Source organism: Barbus barbus (assembly GCF_936440315.1).
Source record: "Barbus barbus genome assembly, chromosome: 28".
Taxonomy (NCBI): Eukaryota; Metazoa; Chordata; class Actinopteri; order Cypriniformes; family Cyprinidae; genus Barbus; species Barbus barbus.
Genome location: NC_136756.1, coordinates 6,731,804 through 6,746,833, shown reverse-complemented (window position 1 = coordinate 6,746,833; position 15,030 = coordinate 6,731,804). Strand labels below are relative to the sequence as shown.

Sequence of the window (15,030 nt, the reverse complement as noted above, 5' to 3'; positions counted from 1 at the left end):
TCGCACAGTGTGACATCCAATGATGTTATAGGATTGCTAAAATCGTGCAGCGTGTCTATTTAAAGAAAACTAAAAACCATAACATACTGATGTGGCATATACTGTATTCACCTTCTTCACTCTTCCCCAGATTATAAAGCTCAGAGACCCAAACATGGGTCTTTTAACCACTCTGTACATTTTGTAAGCAGGGCAAATGGACTGTCAAATAACCAATAACTTCTGACATGGCATCATAATGTGTAGTGTAGTTCTTTAGCTTAATTAGGGGTTAAAAATTGGGCCTCTTACTGGAAAACCAATTGCCTTTGAAACTTCTTGGTTCCCACTGCATATTCTTCAGTATTCAAACACACATATAAAACAACATAAATAATGTTCCATATAAAACATATCTCGATTTAAACTCATGTAGGCTACACCTAATGGTTATCTTACATTGTTAAATCAAAAATTGCGCCCCTGACTGGCTGATCATTGTACTCAATGTGGTCTAATATACAGTACCTTTAAAGTGTTTCCCCATTAGCATCCCAATTCACCACAGTGGCAGTTCCTCTGGTATTTAGCACATGTTTTCAGTATGTACTTCATACTGTCAGTTTTGCTTTGGACTATGTCTGACTTTACTAGCACAACATTCATCAGCATTAGCACTTTGCCCTCATTGTTCTGTTTATCTGAGCAGTTCATGTCCATTAACTCTGGAGCCTGCTCTAAGAAGAAGTAGCCTACTATGATACTACCATGGTTTTATGGTATTCTTTGGTACCCCTATATGGATCTATTTTGAAAACCAACATAAACCTAGTATACAAGATAAAACTTAAATCAAGCACATGCTCTATCGGCTTTGGTAGTTAAAGACAGAATTGTACAGTACCACAGCACAGATGTGCTACTGTGGTAAAAACACATTGACCCAGAGTACCCAAAGCCTGCTGTCAGCAACTGTTTTCTCTCTACACGTTGACACGAAGCAGCCGCTAATGTGGTCAGTCTGATGAATAGACAGCACATGCTAATATCCCAAATGATCTACTTTTCCAGAAGAAAAGCCCTGACATCAGGATGGATCTATTTACATCTGGATGTTTACTATTTAAACAGACCACAAAACCTCACAGTTGTCCACATAATGTATTGCAGTGACGTTTAAAAGTGAATATCTCTGAGGATGCAAGGCGGAAACTATCCATTTAGAATGAAGAGGAGGGGGCCCTCTCTTAAAAATTTGATGAAACCTTCTTTTTTTTCTCAGCCTTACAAAACTTGGGTAATTGTTAAAAGTTCTGGGTACTTTTCAGTGTTATATATGATACAGGTATATACAATATTGGATCCCACTGACTTTCATTGTATGGAGGGAGAGAGAAGAAAAAAAAAAGTCTCTAGATATGACTTGGATCCCTCCATCATAGTACATTTATTAAATTTTTTGCACAGGCCAATGTATTACAGGCCAAAATATTAGATGGATCACCTAATATTTTGTACCACCTCTCCTCAACAAACCACACTATTTGAGGTCTCATTCCTGTTTGTGACATAAATATTGCATGGCAATTGACATGCTGTAGTTCAATACTAACCTGGAGTTATACGTCTTCAAACGTATATAAAACTGCAAGAACTGGTTTGAAATGATGAGATCAGAGTATCTTTGTTAGTTTAGTTTGTTTGCACACTCACACACACTCAGTCCTTCGAGAATTCTGCTACGCTTTGAAAAATCCAAGTGATTGCACTGAGCTCCATGGATGTGTTTTTAAAAGCATTTAGCCCTCTGGCAAATTAGTTAGGTCATAATATACAACGTCAAAACAAGCCATCGATCCTCTGATTGATCAGTCCTCCATTTCTTTCCCCCTCTGCCTACGTCAGTGAAACGGGAATTGGAATAAGTTCTTGTTTTATTCTCTTGAAGCTTCAGATCTACTACAGCAACACTAATGCTACATAATCTTTATAGATCGTGCCATTTCATCATAAATTGTTTTTTACTTGCTCTGGTCTCCATCACGTTACTGCATGAAGTAAATTTTCAGGCATGCAGCCAAAAAGACATAAAAAAACATGGCTGTCAATAAAGCATTTTAGTGCCTGTAGGTCAATACGTTCGGCCCATGTTGTCAAAGCACTCTGTATGAACCTCTATTGTCCAACCTATAAACATGAATCTATATGCATAACTCACTGTCACAATAACACACTCCACACACACTCATTATGAGGTAAGACGTTACACTTTTATTAAATACAATGGCCAACAATTTGATTGGTCCATATATCTCATACAGACGAGGACAACTGATTGTACTTTTGTAGCTGAACATATAACATACTTCCATAAATGAAATTATCACACTATTTGATACTCTGCAGAAATTTTCTTTCCAGGTGTCAATAGGTTTATGTTAAAAAGTATTATGAAAAGGGAGGAAGTATCCCAATTTTGGACTTAAAGTCAACATGAAGCCATTTTACTAATGTAAATTGGTGACTGGTGGTGTTAACAGAAAAGGCAAGTTGTTTCAGAGTTACACAATGTGTTTAATAATGTGCACAAAACAGGAAAGTCTAAGAAAGTAAAGAGGATCAGTTTTACTTTCATGTTGACTTTAATACTTGTTTAAGGTAGTTTAGCTTATAGACATTCTGAAACATCAGAAGAAGTTCTGTACATGTAGAGGAAGGTGTTTGATATGCAGTCACAGTTTATTGTTCTGTCGCAGGACAATCTTGAGTTTTTTTTTGTGTGTGTGTGTAAGGCAAGACTAATCTGAAACTAATCTGAGATATTTGTATCTCAAACAACATTTTCCCTCTGTTTCATGATGAAAACATTGAAAAACAAAGGAATTGCATTTTGGCATTGTTTTCATGACAATTAAGCACATTTTACCCCATTGCCTAGCAATGGTCTAGTTGCCTAGTAAAAAAATACCCATTGCCTAGTAAAAAATCCTAGCTATCACTGTAATGAGAAAAAAAGTAATGACATTCAAATGGTAAAATATTGTGCAAATTAAATTATGCAAATTTAAATAAAAACATTGTTCTACAGTAAAATGACTGTATTACAGTAATACGAATTACCATTGAGAATAATGGAAATTGCACAAAACAAAATAAGGAAAATACATTTTCAAAGAGAATTTGTGGAGAAAATGTTCTTAATGGTCATGAAAAATAGTCACAATTCGGAATTAGGCTTCTTTTTCGTGTATGTAACCTGAATATCTAACCTGGAGTTTTCTCATTGTTCATCCAAAATATGTAATCTTTCTGTCTTCTTTTTTCATTAATACATACCATTCCATCAACCCAGAAACCACCTCTAAATTCACTCCCAACCAAGTATGAAAAAAATATAATATTAAGAATAATAATTTTTACATAAAATCATTTACAGGCAAAAGTCAAAACCAAAAATGCTTCACATTAAGTACAAAATAATATTAAGTTACATATCTTAAAGATTACAATTCTTATTCCAAAAAATAAATAAATAAATCAATTCCAAACTTAAGTTATTTTTGTGACTTTCTGCTCAAAAACTTAATTGATTGGAAGATTTTTGCTGACAAATTCACGGCATTGAGTCTAGTGTGCAAAGTCTCCCATGGGAGAAGGGACTGACGGTGCAATAATGAACGCAAACAAAAAGGATGCTGGGATAGGATCTCTATAATGATAAATAGATATAATTATTTATGTATGATAAAAGGAAGAAGAAATGTGGGTTTTAGTGAGGTGACTCATGTTTATCTCTGTTTAACATTATTTTCCTCCCCTCGTCTCATTCTCTCCATCCTGTCCCCTCCTGTCTCTCCTCTTTTCCCCATTGATAGCGCATATGAGTCTAGAGGGAGTTGCAGCTAATAGGAGACATTTGTCCTGTAATGAAATATATATTACACTATAGCAGTTGTACAACCCGAAGCTTGAGTACTACATTAATGCGTCCAGTCAATAGTAAAACAAGGCGAACGAGAAAGAGAGAAAGAAAGGTCGTAATTTAGCCCGCAGCATCATAATCGGGCACTCTGCGTAATTAAGCTCCTGTAAGAAATGCAAGCTGACGGTACTGAGGCAAGGCATCGTCTCAAATGATTCCATCAAATAGCAAAGAGCGTCTACAACCTGGAGGTTATGGGTGTTGATTTTGTGGTGGACACAGGTGCAGAAAACAGACACGCTGGTTGTGACGTCACAAAATGGTAAAGGCTTAGCTTATGAATATTATTAAGGTTATGCACAAATAATTGAACTTGATCTTATAAATATGATATGGAAATCGGGTCAGTAGTAGAGTACTGTATCTGCTCAAGTCAAAAGTCAAATGTGACATTATGTGTAGAAATGTCCAAAAATCATACATCATAACTAATTCAGTCACCAGATCGCTTCTCATACTAGCAAAATGAAAAACCTTGCTTGACAATTGGAGACGCGTCCACTGCACTTGTCATAACCCTGCTGCCAGCCATTTCATAAAGTGGTGGGACAAAATTGGTGGAAATGGAGGGACAAAATTGGCCATGGCAAAAGTGGTGGGGACGTGTCCCACTACAAATAGTGCCTATGATCCAGACACATTTTAGTGAGTTACTTCTCCATTTCAGATGAGTTCGGCAGCAACTACATCCTGTCAGCATCAGAGTCGCTCAACCTTGAAACTACGTTGGTAACATCCAGTTCTATAAACACACATGAATACGTATAGATATAGTCGCAGTTTCTCACTGTTGATCACCATGCTAATTTCAGGTTCTGTGCTTTGTATCGGATTTAGAATGAAACAGGTGGGAGCCGACAGGACCAAATCCATCTAATGGGGAGAAAAGTGTTTGGTCATTGTTTATGGAGCTGCTGTTTCTTCTTTGTGTTAAGAGGGAAGCCCTTCCTCAAGTCCCGAATGCATTTTTCCCAAACTGGAATTTACAGGTGTGAACTTGCTCCAGATGTTGAGGATGGTTGGAAATTTGGTTCTTGGTAACTAAACTATAGTCACTTCAATGTGGCTCTTTCCATTCAATCCATTTTTGTTCAGAAATACATAATTCGTAGTCATTATACATGGACAAGATCCCATTTCCATTTTATACTGAGAAGAGGTGTGGTTGACGAGGAGGTGGACAAGGAAGGAGATGTTAAAACTGTAGAAGAGAGAGATTTGGGGTGGGATAGAAGAGGGGGCAGTTTCTGGAATCCACTCGCAGTCCCACATGCGGCACGAGCTCTCTTATCCCAGGATGTCCAGATACACTGGTGATGCCTTGGCCAGGTTGAGGAGCAGGTTATGAATCTCTTTAATGTTGAGCCGGGTGTGTGGTTCTCTCTGCCAGCATCCCAGCATCAAGTCATACACCTCCTTTGGACAGGTCCGGGGTCGCTGCAGGACACGACCTTGGGTGATACACTCAATCACCTACAAAAGAGTAAGAAGTGAAAAGTCAAACAAAATAAATGTCCAGAAATGTGTGAGGCTAACTGCTATAAAAGTAGAAAATAAATGTTTATAAAGATAAACCAACAGGCAAAGTGTGACAAAGTTCAAGCAGCTTGAAGTTTTTATAGTGTAGACTTGTCAGGAATGTCCAAACCTGTTCCTGCAGTGCTACTGTCTTGCAGAGTTTAGCTTCATCCCTAATTAAGCACACTTGAACCAGCTAATCAAGGTCATCAGATTCACTAGAAACTTCCAGGCAAGGGAGTTGGAGCTGGATGGAACTGAAATCTGCAAGACGTTGGCCCTCCAGGATCAGGATTGGACACCCCTGCATTATGTTACTGAATACATGGACTATTTGATGAGAAATCTGATATTTGAATGGATGTAGGACTTGTTAAGTGGTTGCTTAGGTGTTCTAAGTGGTTTCTAAGGTTCTTCTGGTTGGTTATGGTGTTGTGGTCCCAGGGCAGAGGTGTAGAGTCCTGTAGAGTTTAGCTCCAACTTGCTTCAATACATTTGCCTGGAAGTGTCTAGTAATTCTGGGGACCTCCAATAGCTGGTTAAGGTGTGTTTAAATGGAGTTGGAGCTAAACTCCAGGATAGTGGTCCTCCAGGAGTATGTCTGGTCACCCCGTCACAGGGCGTTCTGGGTGGTATCTGGCATCTTCTAGTTGGTGGCTAATGTGTTCTATGTGGTTGCTGTCACTGGGGGAGTATCTTTTCAAAAGGTACAGTTTTTTACCATACTATATATAGGTACTAATATATAAATTTTAGGTGTGCAATATATGCATTTAAAGTACCAATATGGACCCTTTAGGTAGAAAAATATGTACCTTTTGAAAAGATACCACACAGTGAAAGTTTTTGCACCTATATTTTTGAGAGTGTAGAGTGTTCAGGATGGTCTAGACCAGGGGTGACGAACGTCAGTCCTGGAGAGTCGCAGCCCCTGCAGAGTTTTGCTTCAACCCTAATCAAACACACCTGGACAAGCTAATCAAGGTCTGAAGGGTTACTAGAAAGCTACATGCAGGTGAGTTTTAATTAGGGTTGGAGCTGAACTCTGCAGGGCTGCAGCTCTCCAGGACTGGAGTTCACCACCCCTGGTCTAGACTCTAGAGGGCACGGCTTCCTAACCCTGTTCTAAGGTGCACATTTATAGGATAATATTGTCATTATGTGACAACTCAAGGCAGGCTGTCTGCTTCCTGATGTGGGCCCCAGTTAGTCAAACGCTAACTCTACAAAGATAATACGCCAGATTTCTTGAAAGACAAGTGGATGTCTCTCTTTAGCAGGTCAGGTCTATTCCAATAACTTGGCCAATTATCTATGAATCCTATGCTATTCTGTGGACACCAGCCATTAAGAAGTGTTCAAAATCGTGTACTGTTGTACATTAGGAACAAGGTTGGGAAACTTTGTTCAGGGGTCTCCTAGTTAGTTGTTAATGTATTCTGTGTGGTTGCTCTGGTGTTCTGTATGGTTTCTAATGTGTTCAATTTGTTTGTTTGGGTGTTCTGGGTGGTCTCTAGGGCAGGGGTAGACAACCTTTTTCCTGGAAGTCTACTTTTCTGCAGACTTCAGTTCCAACCTGCTCCACAAGACCTTCCTGTGATTTTCAAGTGATCCTGGAGTCATTGATTAGCTGGTTCAGGGGCCAGTTGCATAAACTGCTTAGACTAGTCTTAAAAAGTAAGTATTTTTGTTTTCTTCAAGACTGGTCATAGCTTTAATTTCAGTTACAAAAAGGTATTTTGGTCTGATTTGAATCTGAGAAGTAAGACTGATTACCCCTTGGCTAACTGCTAGCAGGTCGAATGACTTCTTAAGACATAGTCTTACGAAAGTGGCTGTGTTTATGCAACTGGCCCCAGTTTGATTAGTGTTGGAGCTGAACTCTGCAGGATGAATCAAGTTTGATAGTTGGATCAAACTCGTTGGCTCAGGAATTAAAAAAAAAAAATGTGTTGCAGAGGGGGCTCCTCCCCAAAAAATGCATTTTGTGGAGATGGCAGTGGTGTAAAGATGTTATTATGTGTCAGTACCTCATTATTTGACAGCTGATACCAGGGCTGTTTCCCGTAGGTAAAGATCTCCCACAGCACCACTCCCAAACTCCAGACATCACTCTCCGTGGTGAACTTCCTGTACATGATACTTTCTGGTGGCATCCAGCGGATTGGCAGCATGGTATGACCTCCAACCTATACATGTATTACAGTAAGTGCACATTGAGTCATCCAACATATTAAGTTATGATGCTGATGTAGGTGACGTGAGTCTGAATCTGTCAAATCAATAAATGTCCAAACAATGTAATTAATTATAAAATCAAACGGCACTGAATATTGTATATGTTAAACTGGTTTGACATTAAGATGTCCAGGTGTGCTCAAATTGAACAAAAAACAAGAAGATACATAAAACCAAACTACTCTAACAAATCTCCCTGCATCTGACAGGTGCTAATGGATACGATCTATAGAGACTTTTAGAACAAGAGCAGACAGTCAACAGTTTGTTGCAATTGGAGCATTGTTCAGTCCAAAAAGCTCTCAGGCAAATGCTGACAGTATTTCCAGTTCGGGACCTCAGATGGTGCCGTAAGTTGCGCCTCTCAGGATTTGGATGCTGTAAGCTTGGGGAGTTGGTCTGGCTTGGAGCTCAACCCCAAAACCAATCATTTCATTTATTAGCTTTCTCCATAATGCGCTGCCTCTGAAATATTAATTATGAGATTGTGGTCCAGTCTGTGGATTAGTCTCAGATTAATTGGTTTAACATACTGGACTCATCAAATATTAAGGTCAAAAGCTTTTAGGCTTTTCACTGGTCCCATAGTGGAGCTACAGACTGGAGGGTCACTTAAAAAATTGTCTATCACACAAGCGCTTTTAGAAACCTTTTTCCCCTGCAATCGAACACACACACACACACACACACACATGCTCATCCACACAACAACATCCTGCTAAAAAGCTCAGACCAGTTTGCACCAGTTTAAATTTCTCTTAACTGGATTTAGGTGGACAATTACTGGCAGATATTGTTGCAGGCCAGTTCAAGGCTGTAGGTTTGGTTTTAACAGCCTTTTAAAGAGTATGTTATTTCCATATATTGTGTAAACTTAAATTCCTGTAGAGCTGCTTTGCAACGATTTGTATCGTAAAAAGCGCTATACATATACACTTGAATTGAATTGAATTGAAATATGTATGTACGTTATTAAGTACAGGAGAATAGAGCTGAATGATCATGATAACACTAAAGTCAACATGAAAAGAAGATTGGAGTGAGGTAACATTTGGATGAAAGATTAGAAAGACATGTTATTCCTTAAATAATGAAAAAATGTGTAGTGATAAATGGAGCAAAATTTGACCAAGGAAGTAAAACAGGGTTAATTCTGATTTCATGCTAAAATTAAAAGATCAAAATATCGACTCTCTATTAAAGAATTGGTAACACTTTAGGACCAATTCTCACTATTAACTAGTTGCGTATTAGCATACATATTACGAGCATATTGGATCTTTATTAGCACTTATAAAGCACATATTAACAGAGCTGGGTAGTAACTGATTACATGTAATCTGGATCACATAAGGATCTTCCAAAAATGAAGTATTTGAAATTAGTTAAAATTACATTTTAAAATACTCAGACTACAGTTACTTTTTATTGATTTCACGATTACATATTATTCACACAATATTTTTTTGATTCTCCCTAATTCCTCTATTTCCATCTTTTAAAAGTAATCTAAAACTAATCAAAAAGTAGTCTGATTATATTACCTGAAATGTGTCATGTAATGGATTACGTTATTAACTACAATTTTTGTCATGTAATTTGGAATCAGTATTTGTAAGTAATCTACCCAGCTCTGCATATTAATACCTTATTCTGCATGACCATATTATTTTAGATCGCTGAATCCTACCCCATTTCTAAACTTAACAACTACCTATTGTTATAACTATTATAATAATCAGCAAATTTGCAACATAGGTGGAAAAAACTTTATGAGGATCATCAACTATGTTTACAAAGCTTCTGAATATGGGTTATAATGCACTAATGTGGGTTCATAAGAAGTTCTTTGGTTAAACAATATGCTTTCACAACAGAACTTCACCCATCAGCCTATGCCTGAGCAGCTGTTTCTATGGAAACTGATGTTCTATAGGCCTAATCAATGGCGTACACATAGTGCACACACACACAAATTCACTGACCTGCATTTGAATCTCAATGGAGACTCATATAATGGAGATGTGTCATGATATTCATCAGTATTCAGAGATAAACGAACTCAAATGAACTTCGGTGAAGAGAGTTATCTAATCGCACATCTCTGCATTTATAAACATCATTCAACCCATATTCAGTCACTGGATAGATGATTCACGCTGAATGCATGAATGCAACACAATAAAAGAACATCATGCTATCAAAGAATAAATTAAGTTGTCAGTGTCTCTTCAAATGCTATATATTACAAAGTGTGTGGTTTGGTTTCTTGATTTTAGTCTCTCTAGCCATTATATTTCTGTATCTTTCGGTTTGTTTTTACTTGTTATCCCTAACTTAGGCCCCTCTCCTTCTCGGTAGGGCCTCGTGCTGAATATGGGGGTGAATACTAATGAGAGATCTTTAATGACTTTTTCAGTTTTTGTCTGACAGCGCAAGCAATCTATTCTTTTTCTTTGCTGTTGCCATAGTAACCCCTCTTTCCTGTTCCCACGCCACTTTCCTCCCTGACTCCTAATCCGGGAGAGACTTACTGACGGTAGTGAATCAGGACACACACACACACACACAGAAATTCTGCTGACATCATACAGGAAGAGAGCCGGTAGGGTCAAGGGGCCTCGTTTACGAAACGAACGTACAACCGAAAATTGGGCGTATGGTCGTTTCTACGCAAAACTTGGAATTTATCAATATGGACGCGAGCGGTGGCTACGATCAAATCTCCCGTCAGGTCTGAGCTCGTGTATGCAAGTTTTTGAGTTAGCCTGAACTTGCGTGCAGCATAGAGAATTTTGGAGAATTGTATAATGACAGCATTTTGTTAATTTAGATTATTTTCCTAAATCGACAAACAAAGCTTTTCTTTTTTTTTCCTTTCAGGGCTTTAGCTTTAAATGCGCAAATAGCAGCATAAACAACAGACTGTGAGGAATCACACATCGTCGTATCACGCACCTGCAGCACTTCTGTGAATGGAGAAAAACAGAAATTATAAAATGAATAAAATAAATATAGCTACACGAAATACATTTATCTTAATTAACAGATTAACAAAATAAAAAAACAGCGTGACAATAGGCCACTTTCGTTTTTGTGACACTCTTAAATGCATTTTATTTGTTTTCTATAACTTTATTTTTTTTTATTTTATTTAACTGATTGGTGATCACGCAGGTGCCTCACACACACACACACACACACACCATTTCAGCGTTACTAACTTTACAATTCAGCCATTAATCAAAATAAAATGCAGGCAACCAAACATAAATGTTACATTGCACAGTTTACAAGATCCACTGTAAAATGCAACGCCAAAATAAACATTTATTGCGCATGTGAAGGGTGATATTTTACGTGGATATTGGAACTCAAGTGAAGTTTACATCATAGATAATAGTTTAGCAACCAAATGTTACATGGCAAAAATGGCAATATTTGGATGTCGAATGAGAGAGGCTTGTGAGCCCAATGCCGTTTAGTTTCGCTTTAATAAATTCATTTTAGCTTCACGTTGTAGCTACTCTGTTTATAATGAATGCCACTATAGCCTAATTTGTGTTTTACTTCATAATTTAATATAAAATTTTGTAGCTACGCATTTTTTTCATTCTTGTTCTGTAATACCGTTAAATTTAAAGGGTTTGTTGTAGATTAAGGATAACTAAATAATATATACAGTGTTTATACATTTTTCATTATATTTACTGGTATTTAATATACATATAAATGAATGCCATTGTTTGCAATTATAAGGTTAACGGGTGTTTTTGGAGTAAGATCAATTTCACTTTCATGAGATTGCTTACTCTTTTTGACCTGGTTATGTTTCTCCGTGTCGTAAATTCTAGGGGTGAGGCTTCATAGGGGCGTAATATTCAAATGACGATTGTTTTCAGCCGCCACATTTATCAACGTACGATCCTTCGTATGATGGGATTGGCGGCATACGAATGTTTCATAAATCACACGTGAGATCTGTCGTAAATTGATTTGTGCGCACGGATCTTCGCTCGTTTCTACGTTAGATTGATAAATGAGGCCCAGGGTGTTTGAATAGCTGGTATTTAGTGATAAGTAGACAGTGTATAGCAAAGAACATGAGAAGCATATTGATTTATACATACACTGGGAAAAGGACTTGAATACCGCCTTTAAGTGTCCTTGTGAAGTCAGCATTAATTTCCGACTAATGAAACTATAACAGAATGGATTAATAAATCTGAATATGTGGGCAGTGAAAGGCTTCCTAATACTGATATAATCTTGTGCATAAATTTATACTGGAGTATCCCATATATATATGACTGGAGTAATATGAGTAATGGCTGCTAAAAAAATAGGTAAACAATAACATAATTACTAATGTAAAAATAAATGGAATCTGAATTTATATCTATCAAGTGTAATAAGAATCCAAAAATATTTTGGGGTCAAAAACACAGTCAAACTAGAAAGCAAATCTTACCCGATAGTAATCTGTACTGTAGACATCTCGGGACATCCCAAAGTCTCCGATCTTCACCAGGAGATTCTCCCCGACTAGGCAGTTTCGTGTGGCCAGGTCTCTGTGAACAAAGTGCTGGGAAGCCAGATACACCATGCCTGCGGCGATCTGCTGCGCAATATGCAGCATCTGAGACTGAGTGAGCTCTGCCTGCTGCTGCACCTGTCCATCAGCCATCAGGACTGCATCAGGACCATGAGCCCTACGGGTGGACAGACAAAAAGTAATGACCTCAATTCACAAACATTCATCTTAGAGTCAGAGACTGACCATAAGCACCCTGGTAGATCATTTGGGTTTCAGAGAGAATGTGTTTACCAATTACAAGTTCAAACTTGCTTAACTAGCAGGAATGAAATTCCTATGCTCTGACTGGCTGATTTCCTTTGTATTAGATTTTTTATTCATGAAAAATTATTGACTTACAAGGACAAAGAAATTATAGAAAAGATGTGACTAAGCACTATTGGATTCCAATACAAACATTCACACAGACAAGTTCAGGCAACTTTACCTAAGGAACTTGTTGAGGTCGCCGTGTTTCATGTACTCAAACACCATAATAAGGGGATCGCTCTCCACACACACACCATAGAACGTGACGATGTGTTCATGCTGCAGATTGGTCAACAACTCAGCCTCACGATGGAAGTCCTTCCTGGCATTCTCACTGGCCTCTTTCAAAGTCTAAAAACACAAAATGTGTACAAATACACTGAGTATCCTGACCTTAAGTTTAGTATGCCAACATCAACACTAAATTCAATAGCCAACCTTGACAGCCACTAAGATCTTCTCCTGGTCTGTGGACAGGTTGTAGCATTCGGCCAGAAACACTTTCCCAAACGCTCCTTCTCCAAGTTCCCTCTTCAGTACAATGTTGTGCCTCTTAATGTGCTGAACAACTGTTGAAAGAATGCAATACAATTACACATTTCTGTTATTCTTATTAAAATGATTCACAAGAAAGAACATAATTTGTCATATATTGGTCATTCTCTGGAGCCATATATTGAATAGGATACTCTAATTAGTCATTTGTTAGACATTGGTACTGTGACCTAGACTGGTGCCGTGATCCACATTGGTGCCATGACCCGGGTGGGAGTGAGTGTTACCGAGGCCAGTTAGTAAGAGCTGCACAGGTCAACCTCACTCTCCTGCCCTCAAGAGGCACACTAGGAACTGACACTAGATGCTGTGGTCTTTAAAGTACTTGTTATCAAACTTCCCTCCAATGACGGTTGACATTGGTTTTGATCCAGCTCTGAGTAGTGTGAGTAGGACCAGTTACATTGGTGCAGTGACCCGCATTGGTGCCATGACCCTGGTGGGAGTGAGAGTTATTGAGGCCAGCTGCTAAGAGTTGCACAGGTAAACCTCAGACCTCTGTCCAGAAGAGGCCTCCCATGCTGGTTCAAATTGCCAGTAGTGCAGTAGGACCAGTTGTCAAACAAAAAAAATCGACTACTCTCTAAACTATAACCCAAACAAAAGTTGAAACTTTTGGGAAAAGAAGCTGTTGACTTGACTCAAGTTGGGTTGATTATCATTCATAATCAACAACCCAATAGTGATGGGTTGCGTGTGTGCCGATACTGCTTTCCCTATTCATGTTTGTAGCGCTCATGACAGGAATATGTGTGGAAAATAAGAAAAGTAATTGAGGCAGAAAGGAGAGAGAACCTTTAAAATGTCTGCAGCGAGAAGCGTGTTCTTTTTAAGTAAAGAGTGTTTAAGTAAGGAGTGTTTTCTCTCAAACCAGAATCACTTGAGTGGTGAGCCGTAATGGCACTTGAGAAAAGTGCCAAAAAATGCTTTAAAAGGAGAGGGTAAAAAAGGATTTTTATAGTTTTTCCATTGACGTAAGAAAAAAAATTAAATAACTGGTCTTAAACATAAGTTACATTTTTGTTCAACAATGTTCAATGTAATGTTTAAAAGGCAATTTCATTTAACTGTATGAGCTGTATAACTGTTGATTTGCCATTCATCTCTGCACTTTTGTACACATTATTTTTACTTATATCTATATTTCTACTAATTTCTGGGTGCTCTTGCTTATCAATATATTTAATATATTTCAACAACTTCCTTTGTTGTTACTGTAGAGTGTGTTAACGTGACTTTAATTTCCAACTTTTTTGGGTTCATCTGAACCCAGCAGTATAATATATTGTAAACAAAAATTCATAAAAAAAAAAACAGCTAGTGTGCAGGGTCAAATATTTAACCCAATGCAACTGGGTCAGTACAACCCAGTGCTGAGTTCGTCCCTTTTTTGACTCCTTGTTGGGTTGCCAAAATGACCCAAATTGGATTGTTTTTAACCCAGCATTTTTTGAAGAGCACTTGGTTCTGATTTCTACTTTCATGTTACGCAGTTAAAATAAGAACATACACATCTGGAACAACATGAGAGTGGGTAAATAATGACAAAAATGTGGAATGAACTATCCCTTTAAGGTCATTTTGCACTGGCCTTCAACTCTGTAACCTTCAATCCCAAAAAAATGTAATGGGATTGGAGCCAAACATGTTTGATAGTTCATGACTGTGGAGCTTGAAATTGTGTGTCACTGGCTGGAGATCCAAGACTTGAAGACTTTGAAAGCTGGAGACTCAGTGGGGTGTTGAAGTGAGGAAACATAAGGAACTTAACTTAAGATCCCTGAAAAAATATGAAACTCAGTAATGGTCTCAGTACCAGGAGAATCAGGAACATTTTCTTAAACAGGAAACTTGAACAAGGTCCTCTGGAACAGGTAATTATGGGATGGCCAATGCAGGAATCTCACAGAGT

General features: G+C 38.1%; 1 protein-coding gene across 1 annotated transcript in view; it reads right to left on the bottom strand.

Moving 5' to 3' along the window:
• Nucleotides 1-5,248: 5,248 nt before the first annotated feature.
• Nucleotides 5,249-15,030, bottom strand: part of ntrk2a (neurotrophic tyrosine kinase, receptor, type 2a) — a gene marked incomplete at both ends in the record, with an annotated part of 46,217 nt that continues 36,435 nt past the window's right edge. The window contains 5 exons of the mRNA XM_079383227.1: nt 5,249-5,434; nt 7,510-7,668; nt 12,189-12,429; nt 12,742-12,914; nt 13,002-13,132. Coding sequence (XP_079239353.1) covers nt 5,249-5,434; nt 7,510-7,668; nt 12,189-12,429; nt 12,742-12,914; nt 13,002-13,132 — 890 coding nt within the window. The remainder of the gene's footprint in view (nt 5,435-7,509; nt 7,669-12,188; nt 12,430-12,741; nt 12,915-13,001; nt 13,133-15,030) is intronic.